Consider the following 19,916-nt stretch of genomic DNA (forward strand, 5'->3'; position numbering starts at 1 on the left):
TTGGCTTGATTGCAGCCTTGTAAGTTGGGTATGAGGAGGAGAGTGGGCAATGCTGAGCTCCCCATTCCAGACTATGTGGTCACCATGGTTTGTACCAGGGAAGCTCCTGCTTTAACCCCCTTGCTACTGAAGCTTCACTTCAGTGCCTGGAGCCAAAGCACTGCTGTGCTGTGTAGCTGGAGAGGAAGAGAAAGATCCTGTGCCCATCCACACCCTTGCAGAGACAAAGAACATCAGGGGGCTGGGAGGGAACACTCTTCTGGCTGTTGGTACCACATTGCAGCTGTCCCTGTTCTTGTTTATCTGTTTTGCAGTCTGACAGCTACTTCAGTCAGATCTGGCTACTTGTTTGTACTGTGATCTCTCAGGGCAGGGAAAATGCACAGCTCTGCACAAGTCTTCTTCCCTAGCAAGAAGTGACAATGCTGGGAAACAAAACTAAATGTAACTAGGCCAAGTCTGGAGAATAAAACCACTTGTGATGCTGTGAACTTGAAGTTCACAGATCTGGGTCCTATTGCATCTAGCTATGTTCTAGTTTTTGTTTGGTTTTGTCCATGGGGTACCATAATGTAATGTGCATTACTTATTTAAACAGATAGATCTTAAAGGCTCTGCATCATTGTCGTGGTTTAAACCCAGTCAGCCATAAATCAGCCACTCAGTCTCACTCCCACCTTTTTCTTCTCCACACTCCTGGAGGGATGGGAAGGAGAACCGAAAGAAAGTAACTCCCATGGGTTGAGAACAGTTTAGTATCTAAGGTATAACACAAACCACTACTGCTACCACCAATAATAATAATGATAAGGGAAATAACAAGGGAAGAGAATGCAATACCAGCTGCCAACCAATAATACCCAGCCTGACCGAGCACCGACCGATACCTAGCCCAACCCCGCAGTCCCTAGCCCTTCCGGGTAACTCTCTGTTACATCCTGGGCATGACGTGCTGTGGTATGGAATACCTCTTTGGCTACTTTGGGTCAGGTGTCCTGCCTCTGCTTCCTCCCAGCTTGCCCTCCTCCCTGGCAGAGCATGAGGCTCAGAAAGTCCTTGGTCAGACTGAACATTTGAGCAGTAACTAAAACATTGGCGTTATCAGCACTGTTCCCAGGCTGAAAGTCAAAACCACAGCGCTGCACCAGCTACTAAGAAGGAGAAGAATGACTGCTGCTGCTGAACCCAGGACCCTCATCAATGGCAAAGTTTTAAGGTTTTTGTTTTTGTTTTTGTTTTTTTTCATGCAAGATGGCTGGGTTTTGTAGGTGAAAGGCATGAAATGACTAATCTACATGCAGTTTATTGTGTTCATAACAGAAAGAACCTCCAGGAGTCTTCATCCAAACTGTAGCTTTCAGCTAATCCATTTCCTGCCGTTGGTGCTAGTAAAATCCATCTTATTTTGTTTTAAAAAGAAAATAGATTTCTCTGCCTGTATCAGCCTTTCTAACTTTTCCAAGTCACATAAAATCCAGCTGGCTGGAATTGTGCATCTTGCTGAAGCACAGATACTGTGGTGTGATGCTTGGAGGGGATTAAAAACAGTAAAATGTTTGTGTTGGAAGGGACCTTAAGGCTCATCCAGTTCCAACCCCCTGCCACAGGCAGGGACACCTTCCACTAGACCAGGTTGCTCCAAGCCCATCCAGCCTGGCCTTGGACACTGCCAGGGACAGGGCAGCCACAACTTCCTCAGGCAGCTTGTACTGGTGCCTCACCACTCTCACAGTAATGAGTACTGCAGTGGTACACCTTCATTAGAGTGACTTATTTGAATGAGACACTTCTGTGTTCACAGTTTCCATGCAGCAGTGCTTCGGTGCTGAATTCAGGTAATGGTGTGAATTTCACTTTCTTTTAAGTGGCTATGAGTTTCCTTAGGTTTTAAACTCGGCATAAACAGTTTGCAGACACTTCAGAAAGTATTTAAAAATTAGGTGTTAACAATGATGCTTTTAGGTTTGGGTTTTTTTTCAGATGGAAACTAATTGTCAGAATCTAGTGAGGCAGAGCACTTCAAAGTGAATTCCAAAGGGTTTTTCTGATTAAATGGGGAAGGAAACTGAATCTCCTAATGTGAAAAGGTGTCCCAAAATAGCCAGGCTGCAGTATCTTCTGAGACATTAAAAATGATTAGCACCACATCTATCAGAGCCAATCTTTTCAGTCTCTCTAGAGTACAAGTCGGTGTAACCTATATATAGGATGTGTTCTTTTTGTCTACAAGACGAGGAATTCTTCTAGAGGGTCAGAGCTTAGTGAAAGTTTTTTAACATATTTAACATAATGCCTGTGCTGGCGAGGTTTGGGGCACGCTGTGGGTTGGGTACAAGGAATGGATGGGAGCTTGTATCTGATCATTTTGCTTTCACAAATAATTACCAAAAGCAAAAATAAACTGTGACACCTGAAAGTGCTCTCCAAGTTGTTCACTACTTTTTAAGGTACCAGATTTAAGTTGCATTCTAACAATGAAAGAGTGTTCTTCCTCTTCCTGACCTGGTGCAGGACCTGTGCTTGTAAGTGTTGAAGCCAAAGAAACAAACTTGAAAGATCTCTATGCAGCTCAGCAAGTAGCTGGAGTGCAGAGCTTGGTACTGTGTCCTTGCAGTTACAAGCTGTAAGGTATCAGAAACATGGGACACTGTCAGCAATAGCGAGGTTTAGAACTGCAGCCAGAACTTCCAAGTTAGTGGCATTGGAAGGCATTATAACTTTAAGAGCAGAGCATCGGTAGAACTGGAGACTTGCTTGTACAGAGCTTTCTATAAAAGTCTCTTCAGCTGTTGCAATTCACTTATTTGTATAGTAGCAATGGCTTGTTCAAAGCATAAGGAGCAAGTGGCTTGTGTTCTGAGTTCCACTTCTTGTCAGATGTGTGCAGTGAGCTGCAAATGTCCCTGTTCATTTTTGACTTGAGCAATGCAAGTCTCCCCATTTTAGGAGCACACAGGATCAGTGGAGGTTACTGTACTGTACTGAGGGACTGTTTGTGAAAGTAAATAAACAATATTGTATTTGGCATGGTTTTTGGTCACGACTTGTGTATGAACTTACATACCATATGGAACATGGTGAATGGCCCCTTGATTTCGTGTGAGATCTTTTTACTGTCCCAGGAAAAAAATGGGAAGCATGTAAGCCAGTGACATTGACTTAGTGCAGCAGGATACTGCAATTGAAATCTCGTACCAGGAATCCAGAACAGAAACCAGAATAAGCCCAATCTAAAACAGCTGTCTGTGGGAAACTTTTTTACACTTGGGTATAAGTCCTGAATTGTCTGCATTTCAAGAGCAATAGTGTCTCTCACTTGTGACCTGCTCTTCCATTCCCCTCACCTCGCAGCATAGTTCTTGTCTATATTCTCTGTTCACTGACTGCTTTCTGAGCAGAACTTTGTGCGTTGAGATTTATGGTGCCAGACTGTACGTGCCATGGCTGTTCTCCAGCACCCATCGTGCATTTTGGGGATTCTTCACGTGGGTGACTGCTGGGAGATCAAGGAGCTAGCAGTCTTCTTGCTGCTCTCAGGAATTATCTTGCTTTCACTTGAAGACATCTTGGAGTTGCACTGAGTGGGGCTACACAGCAGTACAAAGACAGTCTTGCAGCATGTCTTAATCATGTATGTGGAGCGGTTTTTATGTGGTCAGACTCGGGTTGGAGGGAATGATAAAATCCACTTGAGAAAACATAAAACTGGTACTTGGGCTCCTCCAGCAGTGGCAGTGGGTGAGCAGCCAGAGCACTGCTGCCGTCAGGAGGAAGCGCTCCTGCGCTGATTTATCTCATGAGTGGAAAAACCCCACAGTTTAAGACAAACTCACAAAAACGATTCTTTGGTGCACCCTGCATCTGCTCTGTGGTGCACCAGGGCTGGGAAGCACGAGGGTTGGTTGTTGTTTGGTTTTGTTTCTAAATGTAATTGATCATTTGGCAGACAGTAGCCGAGTGCATGTGAGATCAGTCAAGCCACAATCCCTTTATGGGGCCATTTTAATTGTGGTGACTTCCAGCTCAGCTTGTTTTGTATACAGTGCATAGGTTCTTCTGACCAGCAGTTCTCTGTTTGAAAACTGATTTAGCTCAGAACAGGGTGGTCACGTAGCTGACTGTGCATAGGAAATGGTGATGCAACTTCAGAAAGCATTTGTGTGATGTAATGAAAGAAATACAACTGTGTTTTCACTTAAAAAAATAAAGCTTCTAAGATGTATTCTAATAAGAAGCTTTGGTAACTAAATGCACAAGCACTCCATTATTCAATCAGACTATCGTATGTCTGTTACAACATTATGTTGTAAACATACAGTAAATGCTGTGCTTTAAGCCTGGGATCAAAGTCTGGGACAGCCCTGGCTCTTTACATACAGACAGCAAATGGCCTTCTGCTTCAGTACCAGATGGTGCGCTTCTCCAGATAATGGCATAAAACAATATTGTTGGATGGAATAACATTGTTTTAATCAAATGTGACCTTAATTGCCACGCTCTGATTATTATTTGTTATGAGTAAGCACAATCAAAGCAGGCTTCTTTTATCTAGAATGAAGATAGAAGCATGAGCAAATACTAACATTGCAGGCTTTCTCTTCTTTAGTTATTAGAAATATGTGATATTAAGCTGTAACATTGTCTGGCCAAAGCTAGTGATGTTTCTACACTCTTACCAAGTGTGTTAAAAGAATGCATCATTCTGGAAAAGCTGTTGAGTGGGCGAGATACTGTCTTTTTGGGATACCATACCTGAAGCCTGTTGAAGACCAAGTAGGGTAATTTTGGGGGGGTTGGTTGTGATTTTTCTTCAGTACTCTTTAAGCAGCAGGAACTCTGACAGGAATGAGTTCCCATTTTTGTCTGTAGATGTAAGGGCTGCTCACTTTCTTTGTGAAACAAGAGAAACTTCAAGCAAGTGATGTAGGTAGGAGACAGACCATCCAGAGAAGAGGACTCTGGTCAGGAGGGCATGTATGAAGTCCTTGTATACAGCATCAGAAGCAGCGTGTCGCTGGTAAGGGTAGATCTTAATGCCTTTCAAGAAATTGAAATCTCTTATTCCAGTTTGTCTGTAGGGACTTGGCTTCTTCCTTTATCTCTGTCTGGACCCAGGAACAGAGCCTTATTTTGGATAAGAGATGGTTCATGCTACAAGTAGACCAAAGAGCTGCAGCACCCTTCTACCTACCTGCCAAAATCATTCAACTTCATGTGCAAAGAGAATAGTCCGGGTGGCTTCTTCCTGCACGTGACATGTATGAGGCCTCTCCAGTAAGGCAGAGGCGGAGAAAAGAAGATAAAACTGAGACATTGGGCAGTACAGGGGCAGGGCAGCTGCTGGTCCTGAGCTTTACCACAGTGACTGAGCTGTGAACTCGCTGGGAGCTTGCAGTACAGGGCTCTGAAGTAAAAGAGTGCAAGTACAGCCCATGGCTGCTGGGGTGCTGGGAGATGATCTTGAGGACTTTGAGGTCTTTGGTCCCCAGCGCTAAGTAGGGGTTGTGCACAGGTTGCAAAAGCAAACCATTAGAGAGGAAATGCAATGCTCAGTTCCAACACAACATTCTCTTTGGGTGGGCAGAGCTGTGATAGAGGTACAAAGCACTGTCAGTGGTGATGGGGGATGCTCATGAGTGTGGAATGAGAATGTCTTATTCTCGTTATTTTGGTTGCTCTCAGGTCATCTCATGTCTTTGCTGGGGACCTGGTGGATATGGTACCTTTTATGGTGAAGCTGAGATACATATTGAATGAAAGAATAATCACTGCCTGCTATGTTCAACATTATGGTTCTAATTTTAACTCTAGCCTTCAAATGAGAAAGTTTTGTCAGCTGCTTTTTTGACACTAGGAAGGAGAACTGAATGCACTGTCCCCTGCCTTTGAGGAGCTGTGGCTCTTTTCCAACCTGTCTTGAATTAATTTGAGTGCAGTCATGAGTTGAGAAGGGTATCAGTCTAGCTGGTCTCTTGCATAGTTACTTGTGCGTCTGACTTTGTACATATGCAAGTAGCTGGATCCATCTATGGTGAAATCTGGTTATCTCAAACTCTTTGTATCTTTTCCTTTGCTAAATTGCAGGTCAAGACAGGGAAACAGCAACTGCAAGCCCATAGACAGCTGTCAAACAGGCAGGAATGGTTTCTCCAGCTAGTGCCTAGTGATTTACTGCTTTTCAGAGAACTTTGCCAGTTGCTTTATGGTAAACTTTTTGCCTTCAGAGATTTTAAAGAATTATCTATCAAAGAGGATAATGTTCTGTAACAGAATAGATTATTGGAGAATATCAGAGTTTTGCGGGTCGTAAAGTGTTTAAGTGCTGTAATCTTGCTTCAGAGCCTGGGGGTATGTATATGTGTGTCACTTTGACTTGGGTTTTGTTACCAAATAACCTTTGATACTCAATTTTTGCCTGGTAGAAGATATTTGTAATTAATAAAAAGAGCTTATGCAATTACCATGGTCTTTAGTTGACATGCTGCTTCAATATATCCCCTTACAATTGCTGAAACATACAATAGTCTTATGGCTGGACAAGAAACCTCCTAATCCCAAATTAGCATGCTCCTCTTCATTTAGAAAAGCTACTTTGGAGCTGATAGCAAGGATTGCTGCTCAGTATTTGCATTATGGCTTTTAATGGGAAATCCTGCTCAAACAGCTCCATTGTTCTGTTTTGTCTTGTTCTCTTGTGACTTTTTTTAGGTCAGTTTTCTTCTGGCTGGCTCTATGCTGGCTTCCCTTAAAATGAGATTAACAGGCTGTTAGAGCTGATTGTGCTTGCTAGGGCCTTATCTTAGAGTGGGGATCTCTGCATCTACATGCAAGTTTTGTGATGACAATTTCCAGAGGCCTTAGGAAAGGAGTAAGCCTGTCTCACGGAGGAGCATCCTGGCTTGGAAACAAGCAAACACTGCTCTGGGTGTGGTTTTCCCTGAGTATTTGTAGGCTGTTAAATGCAATAGTAGGTCAAATAAACATGAAGCTGCTGAAGTTCCCCTATGGTAAGCTTTCTATATGTAGAATCACAAAGCAAACTTAGTGGATGCTGTCAGTAGCTTCTGTAGTACCTGTGTGAACTTTCAGGGCTTTCTTACAGTCCCCATGACTTATATATTATGACATACTATTTCATATCATTTACATACTCTGTAGCAATGAACTCTTTTTCCTAGCTGCTAAAAACTGGGCTGGGTGCCTTTCTTGTAACCTGTATTTATGGATACAGGTAGAGGTGAACATCTCAGCTCATTTTTTTTTCCTATATTCCACAAATGCTTCTGGTAAGGTTTTGTCTAGGAATACAGACTGGATTTATACACCCTGCCAACCAGTGAAGTAACCACAGCTTGTACCCTAAGTGAGAAATTCTTTATTGGAGGCTTGGACATGATAAAATGTTTTGGTTGTGCACTGCTGTAACATGTACGGAAATAGAAATGCATGCAAATGGGGTTTCTTACAACTGTGAGAGGATTCTTAATGGCAGCACTAACTTCTAGGCTGGGCTTGCCAGTTAACTAATAAAACACAATTTATTTCCTTGGTCTTGTTTGTCACTTCCAGAGGACATATGTTTTTGCAGCTCCTTCCTAAAAGCAGTTTCCCAATGTACGTGGAGTGCAGCAAGCACGGAAGCATGTTTGTTTGGTATCAACAATGGAAACACCAAGTACAGCAGTAGTTTCTAAGCATTAGACAGACGTGGAGGTGACTTTCACACCTAAAAGGAATGAAGTGAGAGAATTGTTCACCTGCGTAATAAATACGCATCAAAGCTAGCAAAAGAGCGCGTATCAAGGAAGCCCAGCTATCTCCTTGAACTATTAGGCCATCCTTTGGAGTTGGAATTGAAAAAGAAGAGTGAAATAACCTTGTTAAAACAATCTGAGGGCCAATTTCATAAGCACTTCAAACAAATCACATATATTACACTGCAAATGTATGTGCAATTATGGAAATGTTGCTCATAACTGCAGTGCTTTCTGCAGGCCTTTTTAGCTGTCACGATCCCACGTAATAACAAATATAGTTCCTAATGACTGAGAGATGATACAGAAAGTCTTGCACAGTCACTAACTGGTGCACTGACTGGAGTTTGGACCCCCATGAGAATAAGCGCCACATGTTGGGCACTGCAGCCCCTCACTGCAATGGGCCACCAAGTAGTGTAGCTGCATTTGGAAAAGTGGAAGTTCCCTGTGTTCAATTTGGAGTCCTAAGGGTGTCTGTGGCTTTGTTTCAAAGCAGTGGAACTGATGAGAATCATGGATTGCACTACATGTGCAGGCCAGCACGTGAAAACTTCCTCGTCTCTCTTTAGGAAAAGTCTGATAGTAGAAAAGCTACCTGTGTTCAGATCAGTGCTCTCTCACACTTGCCACTGTGTTTTTTGCAGCATATGGCCAGGTGCTCTACAGAAACAAGGCACTCTGGGCCAGTGGGCATCAACTCGAATGTGAAATCCATGCAGCAGTGGGAGGGAGCACAGTCACTGTCTGCAAGTCCTCTACAGTGTCATTATTTCAAGCTTTCTGGTTCAGACAGAGCTGACATTTGCTTACCTTGAGTATTGATGGCTGCTCCTCCCTATTGTTACCGCTTTTTACCCCTTAACTTGTAATTAGCAATTGTTTCTCCCTGAATACTTAACCAGTGTTCTCTCCTCCACAGAAAGGGCCCTCATCAGGGACAGACAGAGTGAAGAAGGGTGGATCCTATATGTGCCATAAGGTAATGTGGAAAGGCCTGTGGTATTTTCATGTTGATCTTTTTTCTAGAAGGACGTGGCAATAAAATAATCTTCTGACAGTTTCCCAACAGCTTGTTGAGGGGTTCCACGCAACTTAAGGAAAAGCAGTACCTAATGTTCCTAAGGACTTCTTTTTTTGTGAGCTTGGAATTAAACAAGCTGATTTACCCAGCATGGCGCTTTTTTAGATTTAGAAGTTGGAATTTTTGTATGCTTCTAGTGCTTGTTTCATTATAGTGCTTGAGTGATACTTGTAAGAACAGAAAGTATGGATGTGACTTTTGGGGAATGACTCAGGATATCAGGTTTGCAGAAGGAGATGAATGTTTCAGCTTAGTCAATAGCACCCTTGAAATGGTTTCTGAAAGGTTTGTGTACCACCACAGTGCAATGGCTGTTCCTGACATAACTCAGCTTTTAAACTGTGTTCACACGGTGCTGGAAGAAATGCTCTTTGTGCATCTCCTTTTTCATTAAAGCTGTCCTGCTCTTCCCTTTCAAAGCCTGCAGCTGGCAACTCATCCTCGTAATTAGATTACATTTTCTACAACGAGATCCCATTTTCTACACTGATTTCCTCCTTAGGTGAAATCAATGTCAGATGTTAATTAGCAGTTTTGATTAAATTAACACTGGAATAAGACTCTTCAGTGATGAATAATGTGACCCATTTTAAAGGGTTGTGAAGATTGTGGTCTGTCCTAGTCTTTTTTTTTCTGAGGTGATAAAACTAGGCTGTGTATCATGACAGAACCCCCACTGAATACTATTAGTACAAGGGCTCTTTATTAGGTGTCTAAAAATCTGTTCCCACTAAGCTATCTGTGCTATTGCTCCTTTCCCTCTCAGAGCTGACAAAGGCTGAAGTCACACCTTCTTACATGTATGCTTAGCAGCTACTTTTATGTTCAAAATAGTTCAGCCTGTGAATCCTATGGTGTCCTGTTGAGGGTTAGGATAGACCTCTGCAGTGTGAGATAGCATGCACTGTGCTTGTTCAGGACAAAAGCTGCTCTCTGGCTCTGCACCCATATGGAAGAGCTTGTGAGGAACTGCTGGTGAATCTCCTTACATGGAGATACTGTTAACTCATGGAGATAAACATCAGTGATGGTATTCCCTTGATGACAGAGCTGCTTCAAGTGTCACCGTCCATGTAGTTGTATGAATTGATTTGTTTGGTAGCTGTACCCAAAGTCCTGAAGTGGATCTGGGATAAAGGAGAAAAACTACCTTCTTCTCCCTGTTCTCTGCTCCTCCACGCCTCCCGCAAAAGGGAAGGGGAAAACCATGTTTGCTTTTTAACTCAGCCGTGCTAGAAGTCTGCAGCTGAACCGGCCTTTCTGGAAGTGGTGCGGTTTTCTGTCAGAGGCCAGGAACCTGCAGGAGAATAGGAACAAAACTGCTGAGCCAGGTCTTTTGAAGTAATGTCAAAATGGGGCAGAGCTTGGATTAGACTGGAGCTGCTACATAAACACACAGTCTGTGCTACCTCAGCACTTCATTAGTGAAATTACCAGTGTGCCTGTCCTTCCATGGCATGATAGGTAACTGTTTCTGGGTGCTCAGTCTGACTTACAGCAGCAAACATCTTAGATGGGTTGGTTCTGCAGTTTGGAAACCACCATTCCTAATGCCGGACAGTTGAGGATCTGCAGCACAGTGCATAGCAGGTTTTCCTTTTTTCAATGAGTGTTAAGTATATTCACATGCCCCAAGACATGGCCAGATCTGCACAGCCAGGAGACATACAAAACATGTTACACACCAGGGTCTGTACCGGTCTGTAAAGATGTCTGACCTTGTCCTTTTTAGGTTCATTTGGCTAGCAGCCTTTCTTAAAATAACTGGTACAAAGCACCCTGCAGCAGTCCTTTTGTGGATCTTATGACATTTTTGTTCTAAATTGGTCTGTCACTGAAGTATCAAATCCTACAAGCACAAGACAAGCAACTGTGGGAATGAAAGCACAGAGGCATTTCCTACTGACACGCACCAGTAGGATCAAATGCTGTGTGCGATGGGTGTGAGGACAAGTCCTGTGCGTAATCTTGTGCTCCCTTCTCACTTCAAGAAATAAAAGAGCAATGGTTGTTCCTCCTTTCATTTCCTATGACGTGGCTGCTGTGTGATTGCAGCCCATTCAGGGCTCAAAGGCTCTACCACGAGTATCTAAAATGCAATTGAATGCATCTTTCACCGAGATGTTTTTTGACACATGCCAGTACCTGTCAGTTTACAGTCATTCCTTAGGAAGCAGATACACAGATCAGGGCATGGAGATGTGCTCTCCACTGAGGAGCAGAATGGTGGTTCTATCCATTTCTCAGGGCAGGATTATTATTAGTTGACATGTTATCAGATGCTTTGCCATTCAAACTACCTTTTCTATCAGCTGCAGCTGGCCTCTGTATGTAGTGGTATTCCCCTTATTTCTAACACAGTGACTTTGATCTGTATCAGTTCACTGACCTGTTGTTTGAAATGATTTGCTGCATCAATCTAACAAACCCTTACAGAAGCACAAGCTGTGAATGCTCTGAAGTTCACTTGTTCTCCTCTTTCTCCGCAGTCTTACTGCTACAGGTATCGCTGTGCAGCCCGTAGTCAAAACACTCCCGACAGCTCCGCTTCCAACCTGGGATTCCGCTGTGCAGCAGATACCTTGCCGGAGCTACAGTGACTACAGAGTACACTACGGTGTCACACCGAGACAGCAAGGGCTGAATTTCACGCAAGGAAGAAGAGACACGTGGAGTAGCACTTGCTGATGACACTAAAACTTCCTGCTGAGGAAAAAGAATCCAGCGCTACTCAACACTGCTTGAAGAACCTTTATGTATTTATTTTTGGGGAACATAGCCTGGACTTTTATCCTGACCAAACTTCTTATCAGTGAATTCTGTTGATTTTAGCACAAGTATTCTGGAGGTAACCAGCACAAAACTGAGCAGAAGTACACCAGTTGTGTTTTTCAAGGTCAATTAACAGCGATTTTAGAGGAGTTCTTTATTAAATAGTTTTATTTCTGCATAGTTCTGAATTTCTACACTCAAATCCAATAAACAAGGACTTCATAATTCTATACAGCTTTAAAGGACAACTGAAGGAGTGAAGAGGGAGGACTTGCAGAGAGCTGTCCCCACAGGCAGTTAGTGCAGCTGTGCTGTTATGTTCCTGTTGCAGTGGAAATCAGTCCAGAAATGTGCTTTTTCTGGTGAGATACTTGCTCCTCTTTATGAAGTGCCTTCTGCAACTGAGGGATGCTAATCTTCAGGGTGATGGTAATTAGAAATGTTGTACATATTTGATTAAAACTTCATGCATTTATTTTTGCTGAAGACTTTTACTGATGGAAAAACACTGTCAGTTTCCCCTGAATTTCTTGGATGTGCTATAGGCTTATTCTGGGGACTTACAAATTGCAAAAATGGCATCATTATAAACTGAAGCTAACAAATGATTCTACTTGAATAAAGATTATTAAAGTGAAAAGATGGCAACATAACTGTGAGCCCTAAGGCCTAATAAGGTAAGTTTTGAAACTGTTCTGTTAATAAATTGCACTTAAAAGGAAATTTTAGCAGGGAGGGAAGTAGGACCAGCGAGAGCCACCTTGTTAGGGGATCTGAATGTATTTCATGGCTTTCACGAAGTGTTTTGCACTGCCATCAACTCCAGGACACAGTATCTGGTTGTATTTCTCTGCTGGGCCATTGCTTGCTCCAAGTGCAGATGGAAGAAGCTGCCTCTGCAGTAAGGCTGTAGGAGCAGCAGGACTGGCCTTACAAACAGGTCCCTGCCCTCTTTAAGGCTGCAGCGCTGCCCACATGTAAACTGAGAATAACTGGGCTGTCCTGCTGGCTTTTAATGTGTGAAAAACACTGCACATTAACAACTTTGGCACTGATGTATCCCTCCCAGCATTGTGTTTTCTGCAGTAAATGGGGGTTGGGTTTAATGCAACCTGGGGTTAATACAAACCCATCACTTGCCACCTCCTTCTCTGCCAGTGCTCCATGCTGAAAAGAAGACACTGGAGAACATCTTGGGAGCTCTTCGGCAAATACTAGCCTCTGGTGGGGGGTAAAGGCAATTCTTGCAAGTGCAGGGGGGGAAAACTTCAGAATGCACTGCTATGACCTGGCACTCACATAAGCATGATAAAAACTGTGGCAAGTATTTTGTGTGATAAGGATGGCTTTAAACGAAATGTTTCATTAAAATCTATGCATTCCAACCATCTATTTTACTGTGAGGAATAGTGAAAGATTTTATCTTTATCTTTCTAAGAGGCATGTCTTTGCCACAAGAAGGAATATACTTTATGAAAGACTTTGACTGGACTTGTTTTGTTTTTTTTTTCTGGAAAAGAAATCCTAGAAAAAGATAGATACAATTGAAAAAATTATTATGAATTCAAGTAAACAGTTTCATGATCACCATCAGGTATGTCATCATTGTGCTGCTGTTGGCATGTGGGAGAAAATCTTCCTGTTTGCCTGTGGAGATGGTGGAATGTGTCCCATTCACCCTGCCTTTGTTAGGGTAATGGCTTCTGTGTTTTACTATAAGGTCTTTCATTGAACATCTTTGAATTAATGTGACCAGCTTTCAGTAAGAAAATAAATCTCCAAACTCTAGTGAGTATTGAAATATTGGTAATCATTACTGCACTCTGCAAGTAGAAAGAAGGATTTCACCAGTCTCGCAGTCCTTAGAGCCACTGGGTTGGATTCAGTGTGAAAACACTGAACTATGGAGAGGTAGATTAGGACTCTGAAACTGAAAGGAACCTGAAGGAAAAAGTGATCAGAAATTCAGCAGATACAAACAAGGGTCTGGTTTCTCTTCCAGTTCCTTTTTAGGTGATTTTTTTCTTTAGCAGATAAAGCATTAGCACTACAGCCCAGGGCAGCTGTAGTGCTAAGGCAGTTCAAAGCGCAATGCACGTGCTCTGTGAAAAAGGCCATTAACAGCTGCTGTGATGGTTTAAAACTCAATGACAACATATTATTTAATGTTCTTGCAAAGCCTTTCATATGGCTGGCTGTTTTTCAACAATGGCTCTCTTGTTCCACACTGTGGAAGCTTGTCCTGACCAGGTAAGTGATTATTTGCTTTACTTGCTGCAAACAGCATCAGCTGGCTTGGACAGCAAGGGTTTGATTGCAGAGACAGATGGCTTAGCAGTATTCTCTGGTTTAAGGCTAGTGATGCAAGGGCTAGATATTGCTAACGGTGTTTGGGGTTTTGTGTTTTGGGTTTGTTTTTTTTTGTGAATCTACACTTCCTTAACTACTCACAATCATGCCAAGTACATATTCATAACAGGAAGCTAACAAACAAACCGTGCCGCCCTCCTGAAAACGAGGAATGCAGATGGTGTAAAACTAGTCTTGAAACTTTTTCCAGGAGGGACAGAGGAAGTAGATTGGATCATCTGCTCCCAGCTTTCCAGTCCTGCAGGCTGGAAGTGACTGGCATAGTGCCCTTTAGGAGAAGAAAACCAGGTAAGTCTCCACAAAGAACAAGAAACCCTGCACTCCAAGCAGCACGTATTCCAAGTGCTGGGATCTGGAGAATGGCTCTGTGGAAGCAGGCACCTTAACCAGGCAAGGAATAAAGATAATGGCCACTCAGCCATTAGTAGTAAACTACTTTTGACAGGCAGCTGAAACCCTGTCAAAGGTCATGGGTACAGTTAAAAGATCAAACTGTGCAGAGCAAATAACCCCCAGGGATTTGTGCCACCGACATCACACTGTGCATGATTGTAAACAGCAGCACTGCAGGTTCCTGTCAAAGCTGGGGGGGGATTCAAAACAACCCTGTTTGAAGCTTCCTTAATTTGACCTTTATAGAAAGGAAGTGAAGTAACACACAGTTGCAGGGCATACCTCATCCAGCAAGTGCCCTTGTGTATCCCTGGCATAAGGGGATCCTCATTAAAGCAGCATACCTGTGTTAGACCACCACAAGCACTACTGAAAGAAGACGCAATGACCTCCCTCTGATGGGGAGGGACAAGCCTTGCTTAATGCTGTCCGGCTCTGTAAGAATTGTGAAAACAAACCAGTTAGTAGCTGAAAGGAACACTTGTGTAATTGCCACCCATTCAACAAGGTAAGAAGACAAATCTGTTGTTCACATGCATTTATCTATTTCCTTCTTTCCATCTATCCTTTCCTTCTATCAGAAGTCAGGATAACCATCATACCACTTAAGACTGGAGAGTCTGAATCTGCTTCCTGACTGTGTAATAACAATGCTGGAAAGTAACATGGACATACTGCTTGCTATTACTGCAGAAATCTTACTAGATGAGCTTTGGGATAGATGTCATCCAAAAAGACAGGTTGACCATACTTGGAGCCTCCAGAACTGCAGGATTTACACAAAAGCTAAATGGTAATGAACTTGAACCAGTCAATCAAAACCTGTTTTTGGCGTGCAGCTGGATGTGACTGGAGGTGGAAAAGGGCGGGGGGGCTGGAGGCTGGGGTGTAAGTATTCAATCTGATCTTTCCGGACAAAATCTTTTACATCAGTAATCAGTTATTTATGTTATCTGGAACAAACAATTTATAGCAAATAATTTAAAGAAAGTAATTTCTTTGCATAGGATTTAAGAAACCTCCTGCCTTTCTGTTAAATGTCAAGATTCTTCAATCATAGAATCATAGAATAGCCAGGTTTGGAAAGGACCTCAAGATCATCCAGTCCCAACTCCCCTGCCATGCGCAGCGACACCTCACACTAAACCATCTGTTAAACGGCTCCTGGTAAACCCAGGACACCATCTCACCCAAGGCTCTGTCCAACCTGACCCTGAACACTGCCAGGGATGGAGCATTCACAGCTTCCCTAGGAAACCCATTCCAGTGTCTCATCGCACTCTCTTTGTGCAGTTTTCACCAAGGTTTCTTCTTCTTACCATATATCCTTTCAGTGTACCAGTGTTCAAGTTCATTCCTTATAAAAGGTACAAACCGAGAGAGCTGCTCTAACATATAGCAAGCTGTCGGAAGAAAACAGGAAAAAGAACACCAAACAAACAAATATCAGGCCTGGCTTTATTGTGGAACATCCTGAAGCTCTAGTACTCCCTCATGGCACCCACCTCAGAAACAGTCTCTGGATGTTGCATGAAGTTATTCTCAGCATCTTGACTTTTAGTTATTGCTCAAAACCAAGTGCTTTCTTGGTGGAATACACAGTTTTAGTTAACTGCAATTTAACTGCTAGAGAAAATCATACTCGTTAGGTATGCTTACAGCCTGAAAACCTATGGAGAACTCCCTGAACAAGCATTTGGTGAGGAAAAGAGGGAGCTGTCCCAAGGTAAGAAGGAAGCACATGTGCGGGAACCACAGTAGCAAGGTTTCCTCAGTTTGTTGTCTTCCTCTAAGGATTTTTGTTCTTTGTCAGTTACTGGTAAATTATAGAATCTTCCAGAATAATCAAATGAAAGTTCCTCTCCAGCAGAAATGTCTGTAGCTGCAAAAAGTGCCAGTCTAGGCACCATTGAGTCAACTCGAACTGGCACCATAAATAAATTGGGTTCACAGGAATGATTCAGGAACCTGCCTACATTACCTATATACATAGGGTCAACAAAGGTCTCCATTATCTCACCATTATGTAGGTGCTCCCTTACTGCTATAATATAGTTTGAATCCTTTGATGTCTGGGCCTGAGTTCTTCTACATGCCTCATTAAAGCCTAAAACTTCACCAGCATATTCACAGACAAATCTTCCTTTAGCTATGAATTCCAGCGTACGGAGACCCCACCCTTTCTTCTCAGTCTTGAACACCTCAAGCCTGAACTGCAAACCCCTCTGAACAACCCTGTTTGGACAGGATTCACCACAGCGGCACATGGCATTGCACTCAAAAATAGGCCTGGCGTACTCCTCCTCTTCCTCTGTAGGCCTCAGGCGCAAACTGTTGTAATTTGCACCACGGCAAAGGCACGAACACACGTGAACCACACAGGAGCTGGTATGACAGGAACATCCTGGAAAGGTGATTTCAGTGGGATCAATGTCTCCATCTGCTCCAGCTACGTTGTCTGGGCTGTACTGTGAAAAGAACAAGAGTCAAATCCTCATCACCCTCAATGCTTCTTTCCACAGAGCTATCCAATTTTTAAGAAGCTTGTGTTCGGCAGCGCCTGATCTCTGAACTGAACTCATGAACACTTGTTTGCTTGTAAACTTCTAACTACAAGTCTAACTTTTCTAAATGACTTGAAAGAATGCAAATCAGTCCATATAAACTGAAAAAGAATCAATAGTCTCTTAGTGACCCAATTCCTCAAACTATTCTACTAGCCAGAAAAAGTGGTACTTCTTAGCAGGAAGAACACATCAACTGATTGGATCTAGTTTAGTAGATATGAATTTTATTTATGGTAATAGCAAAGTAACTTAAAAGTAATTTCCCCCCTTCAAAGTGCTCAATAAGCTATTTATAAGGTTAGTCTACAGCTATTTTAACTTACAGAATTTCAAATGCCCATTTTTGTTGAAGATACTTCCAATTTATCTCTTCAAGATGTTGTACGAGAAAGTGACAATGGCAGCGTGCTAGCACACCTCTACATCTTTACAAAGCAGCTGAGCTAACTACTCTGTTATCAGGGCAGAACTGATATGAGATGCTGTTTGCTTCATCCTCAATTCTGGCTGTGGGGATAGATGTGGTTCACTTCAAGCAACCCAACTGAAAATCAGATTATCAGAATTACACTAACGCCCCCAGCAGGTGAATGATTATGGAACCATGGACTATTGCAAAATGCAAACTGATAGAAACTTTGCTAAATTTGAAAACCAAAATATAAAGACAGCTACATGTATATTTTTACTTCCGTCTCTGGATTCAGCTTCTAAAGCTTTATTTAGAATCCTGGTGTATGTGGTGTTACTAAATATTACACTTCACAGTAACTCATGTCTGGTACCTTCTGGGTGTTGTTAAACATGCCAGTTAATTGGAAGTTTCTGTTTTCATAAGCATCAGCTTTCTCAAACATTTAGTTTTATCCAAAAGCAAGTTTAATAATCCCTTATCCGTTTGTGTCTTCTCCCATTCACTGACTACAAGCTTTCCTCTTTCTGTAAAACATCCCTGAACCATGCAATTTAGGAAGATTAAGGTCTCCCTGGATTACACATTTACTTTTTCCTCAGCCTTTCTAGAAGCTTCTTCATTCTGTTTTCTAAAGACTCTCTAGTATCAGAGAAGCAAACTCCATGGCAATAAGGTGTACTTCGAGGAAACGCATTTGGGACCTACCACAAATAATACAGAACACAGCAGAAGCTGGTCTATGCCTGAGAAAGTATGAAAAAAACTTTTAAGTCTAGGAAAAGGGGGAATGACTTTGAACTGAAAGAGGGTAGATTTTTTTGTTACATAAAAGGAAGAAATTCTTCCCTGTGAGGGTGCTGAGGCCCTGGCACAGGGTGCCCAGAGCAGCTGTGGCTGCCCCATCCCTGGCAGTGTTCAAGGCCAGGTTGGGTGGGGCTTGGAGCAACCTGCTCTGGTGGAAGGTGTCCCTGCCTGTGTCAGGGTTTGGAACTGGATGAGCTTTAAGGTCCCTTCACCCCAAAACATTCTTGATCGTTCTGTATTTCTAAATTATACCCTTCCTTGTGAGCCATTCCAGATGGCTGTGCAGCAAAAAGTGTCTGCCAAGCCTGTCAGCTTTTGACTCCGAGTCTAGTTTCAGTCTACAGCCGATGCTAACACCCTGCAGCACAGGAACTCTGTTCCTCCTAAAGGGTGACATTCTTAACCGCGCGATTAAAACCTACAAAAAACCACAACTCGAGAGAAAACTGCATATATACGTAACCAAAGCGCACGGCTAAGAACAAGGACTTCATAACACCAGAACCGCGAGCTGGTGGCGGAGGCGCACGGGGCCCCACAGCCCTCCCCGCCGGGCGCTCCCGGAGGGGGCCGAGGCAGGCTAGCCGAGGGCACGGACCAGGAAACCGGCTCTCTAAGGCGCGCCAGGCCGCTCCTCCTTCCCTTCTTCCTCCCCACCACCCCGGTTCCCGGGACGGCCGCGGCCCCCGCCCCTACCTGAAAGGCCGGCGGGGCCTCCGAGGGCGGCCATAGCACCACAGCCACCGGCTCCAGCCCTCTGCTCAGGTCCGTCCCCGCCGCCATCACCCTGACTGCGTCCCCTGACCCTTCGGGGATTGGCTCTCGGGACCCAACCCTCTCTCTGATTGGGTAGCGGCGGTGACGTTCCGCGGCTGGCGCGCAGGCGCCGTGGTAACTTAGGGCGGCCTGCGGGGGTGGGGTGTCGCGTGCTCGCCTCAGGTTTGGTGTGAAGCCGCCATGTTGTGGGGTCCTTACCTCAGCGAGGCTGGGGCGAAGCCGGAACGCTGCTGTGCGCGCAGCGCGGCGCGGCGAGGGGAGCTCTGCGTCCCCGAGCGCCGGTGGCAGGCGGCTGCACTTGGCCAGGGGCTGGGGGAAGCTGGCTGGGCTGTCGCCCCAGGTCACTCCTGGCAGTGGTGCTACCACCCCGCGTCACTCTCAATGATGGGACAGCTCTTCCAGAAACCTGCGCGGGTTTGTTTGAAGTGTGTAGAAGTACTCAAACCCGAGTAGTTTTAACTGTTAGTTACAGTGTGACTGTAAATTTTTTATTATTTTGAAGTTACCAGAGTTTGGCATTGTTTGTGGGTGTTGATCTTACAAGGCCTAGAAATTCTGCTGGCTGTACCTGGGCATTGGAGGCAGCAGCCATCTCCTGGGGATGGAAAAGGGTTTTGCAGGTTTTGTACCTCCGGGCATGCAGAGCAAGGGCCTGGTCTTCCCCTTGGCTACTTTGTCAGGAGATAATTCAGCCACACTAGTTCTCTGGATGAAGTGAGATGCGGACCCATAGAACTGACCTATGGCTGGGTCTGGGAGGCCTTCCTGGTGCTGTGCCTGGTGTTCTAAAGCAGTTGTGGCAGATCTGCTCCAATGCAGTGTGGCAGGAATAGAGCAGTCACATTTGGTCTCGCCTCATCTTTGTGAACTGCGGTCCGAGCTGTGGCTAAGAAAAGAGTCAGATTTGTGCTCTTTGAGTGCTGGTGGTTCCACTAGATTTTGTGTTTTCCCCTTGGGTCAGCTGTTTTGGAGCCAGCCTG

The 19,916-nt window shown here is 43.9% G+C and overlaps 2 protein-coding genes across 3 annotated transcripts in view; one reads left to right on the plus strand and one right to left on the minus strand.

The window, feature by feature from the left end:
• Positions 1-12,263, plus strand: part of SUMF1 (sulfatase modifying factor 1) — a 37,823-nt gene extending 25,560 nt beyond the window's left edge. Inside the window, exons 8-9 of one of the 2 annotated variants that reach the window (XM_065686904.1) lie at positions 8,677-8,736; positions 11,328-12,263. In XM_065686904.1, coding sequence (XP_065542976.1) covers positions 8,677-8,736; positions 11,328-11,438 — 171 coding nt within the window. In that variant the 3' untranslated portion in view covers positions 11,439-12,263. Of the gene's footprint in view, positions 1-6,084; positions 6,469-8,676; positions 8,737-11,327 lie in introns of those variants that run through there. The other variant, XM_065686903.1, reaches the window with a different exon arrangement.
• A 3,554-nt stretch (positions 12,264-15,817) lies between these two features.
• LOC136018148 (histone-lysine N-methyltransferase SETMAR) lies at positions 15,818-18,979 on the minus strand. The gene is made up of 2 exons (XM_065687111.1): positions 18,856-18,979; positions 15,818-16,841 (listed from the first exon to the last, which is right to left on the minus strand). Exons 1-2 carry the CDS (start codon positions 18,940-18,942, stop codon positions 16,044-16,046), a joined length of 885 nt encoding a protein of 294 aa, XP_065543183.1. The 5' UTR covers positions 18,943-18,979; the 3' UTR covers positions 15,818-16,043.
• Between the last annotated feature and the right edge of the window lie 937 nt (positions 18,980-19,916).

This window comes from Lathamus discolor, chromosome 7, assembly GCF_037157495.1.
Source record: "Lathamus discolor isolate bLatDis1 chromosome 7, bLatDis1.hap1, whole genome shotgun sequence".
NCBI lineage: Eukaryota > Metazoa > Chordata > Aves > Psittaciformes > Psittacidae > Lathamus > Lathamus discolor.

Coding starts and splice junctions, on each gene's coding strand:
- LOC136018148 (XM_065687111.1), bottom strand. CDS start 18,942: ATGGCGGCGGGGACGGACCTGAGCAGAGGGCTGGAGCCGGTGGCTGTG. Junction 16,842..18,855: donor AGGCCCCGCCGGCCTTTCAG/GTAGGGGCGGGG, acceptor TTCTTTTCACAG/TACAGCCCAGACAACGTAGC.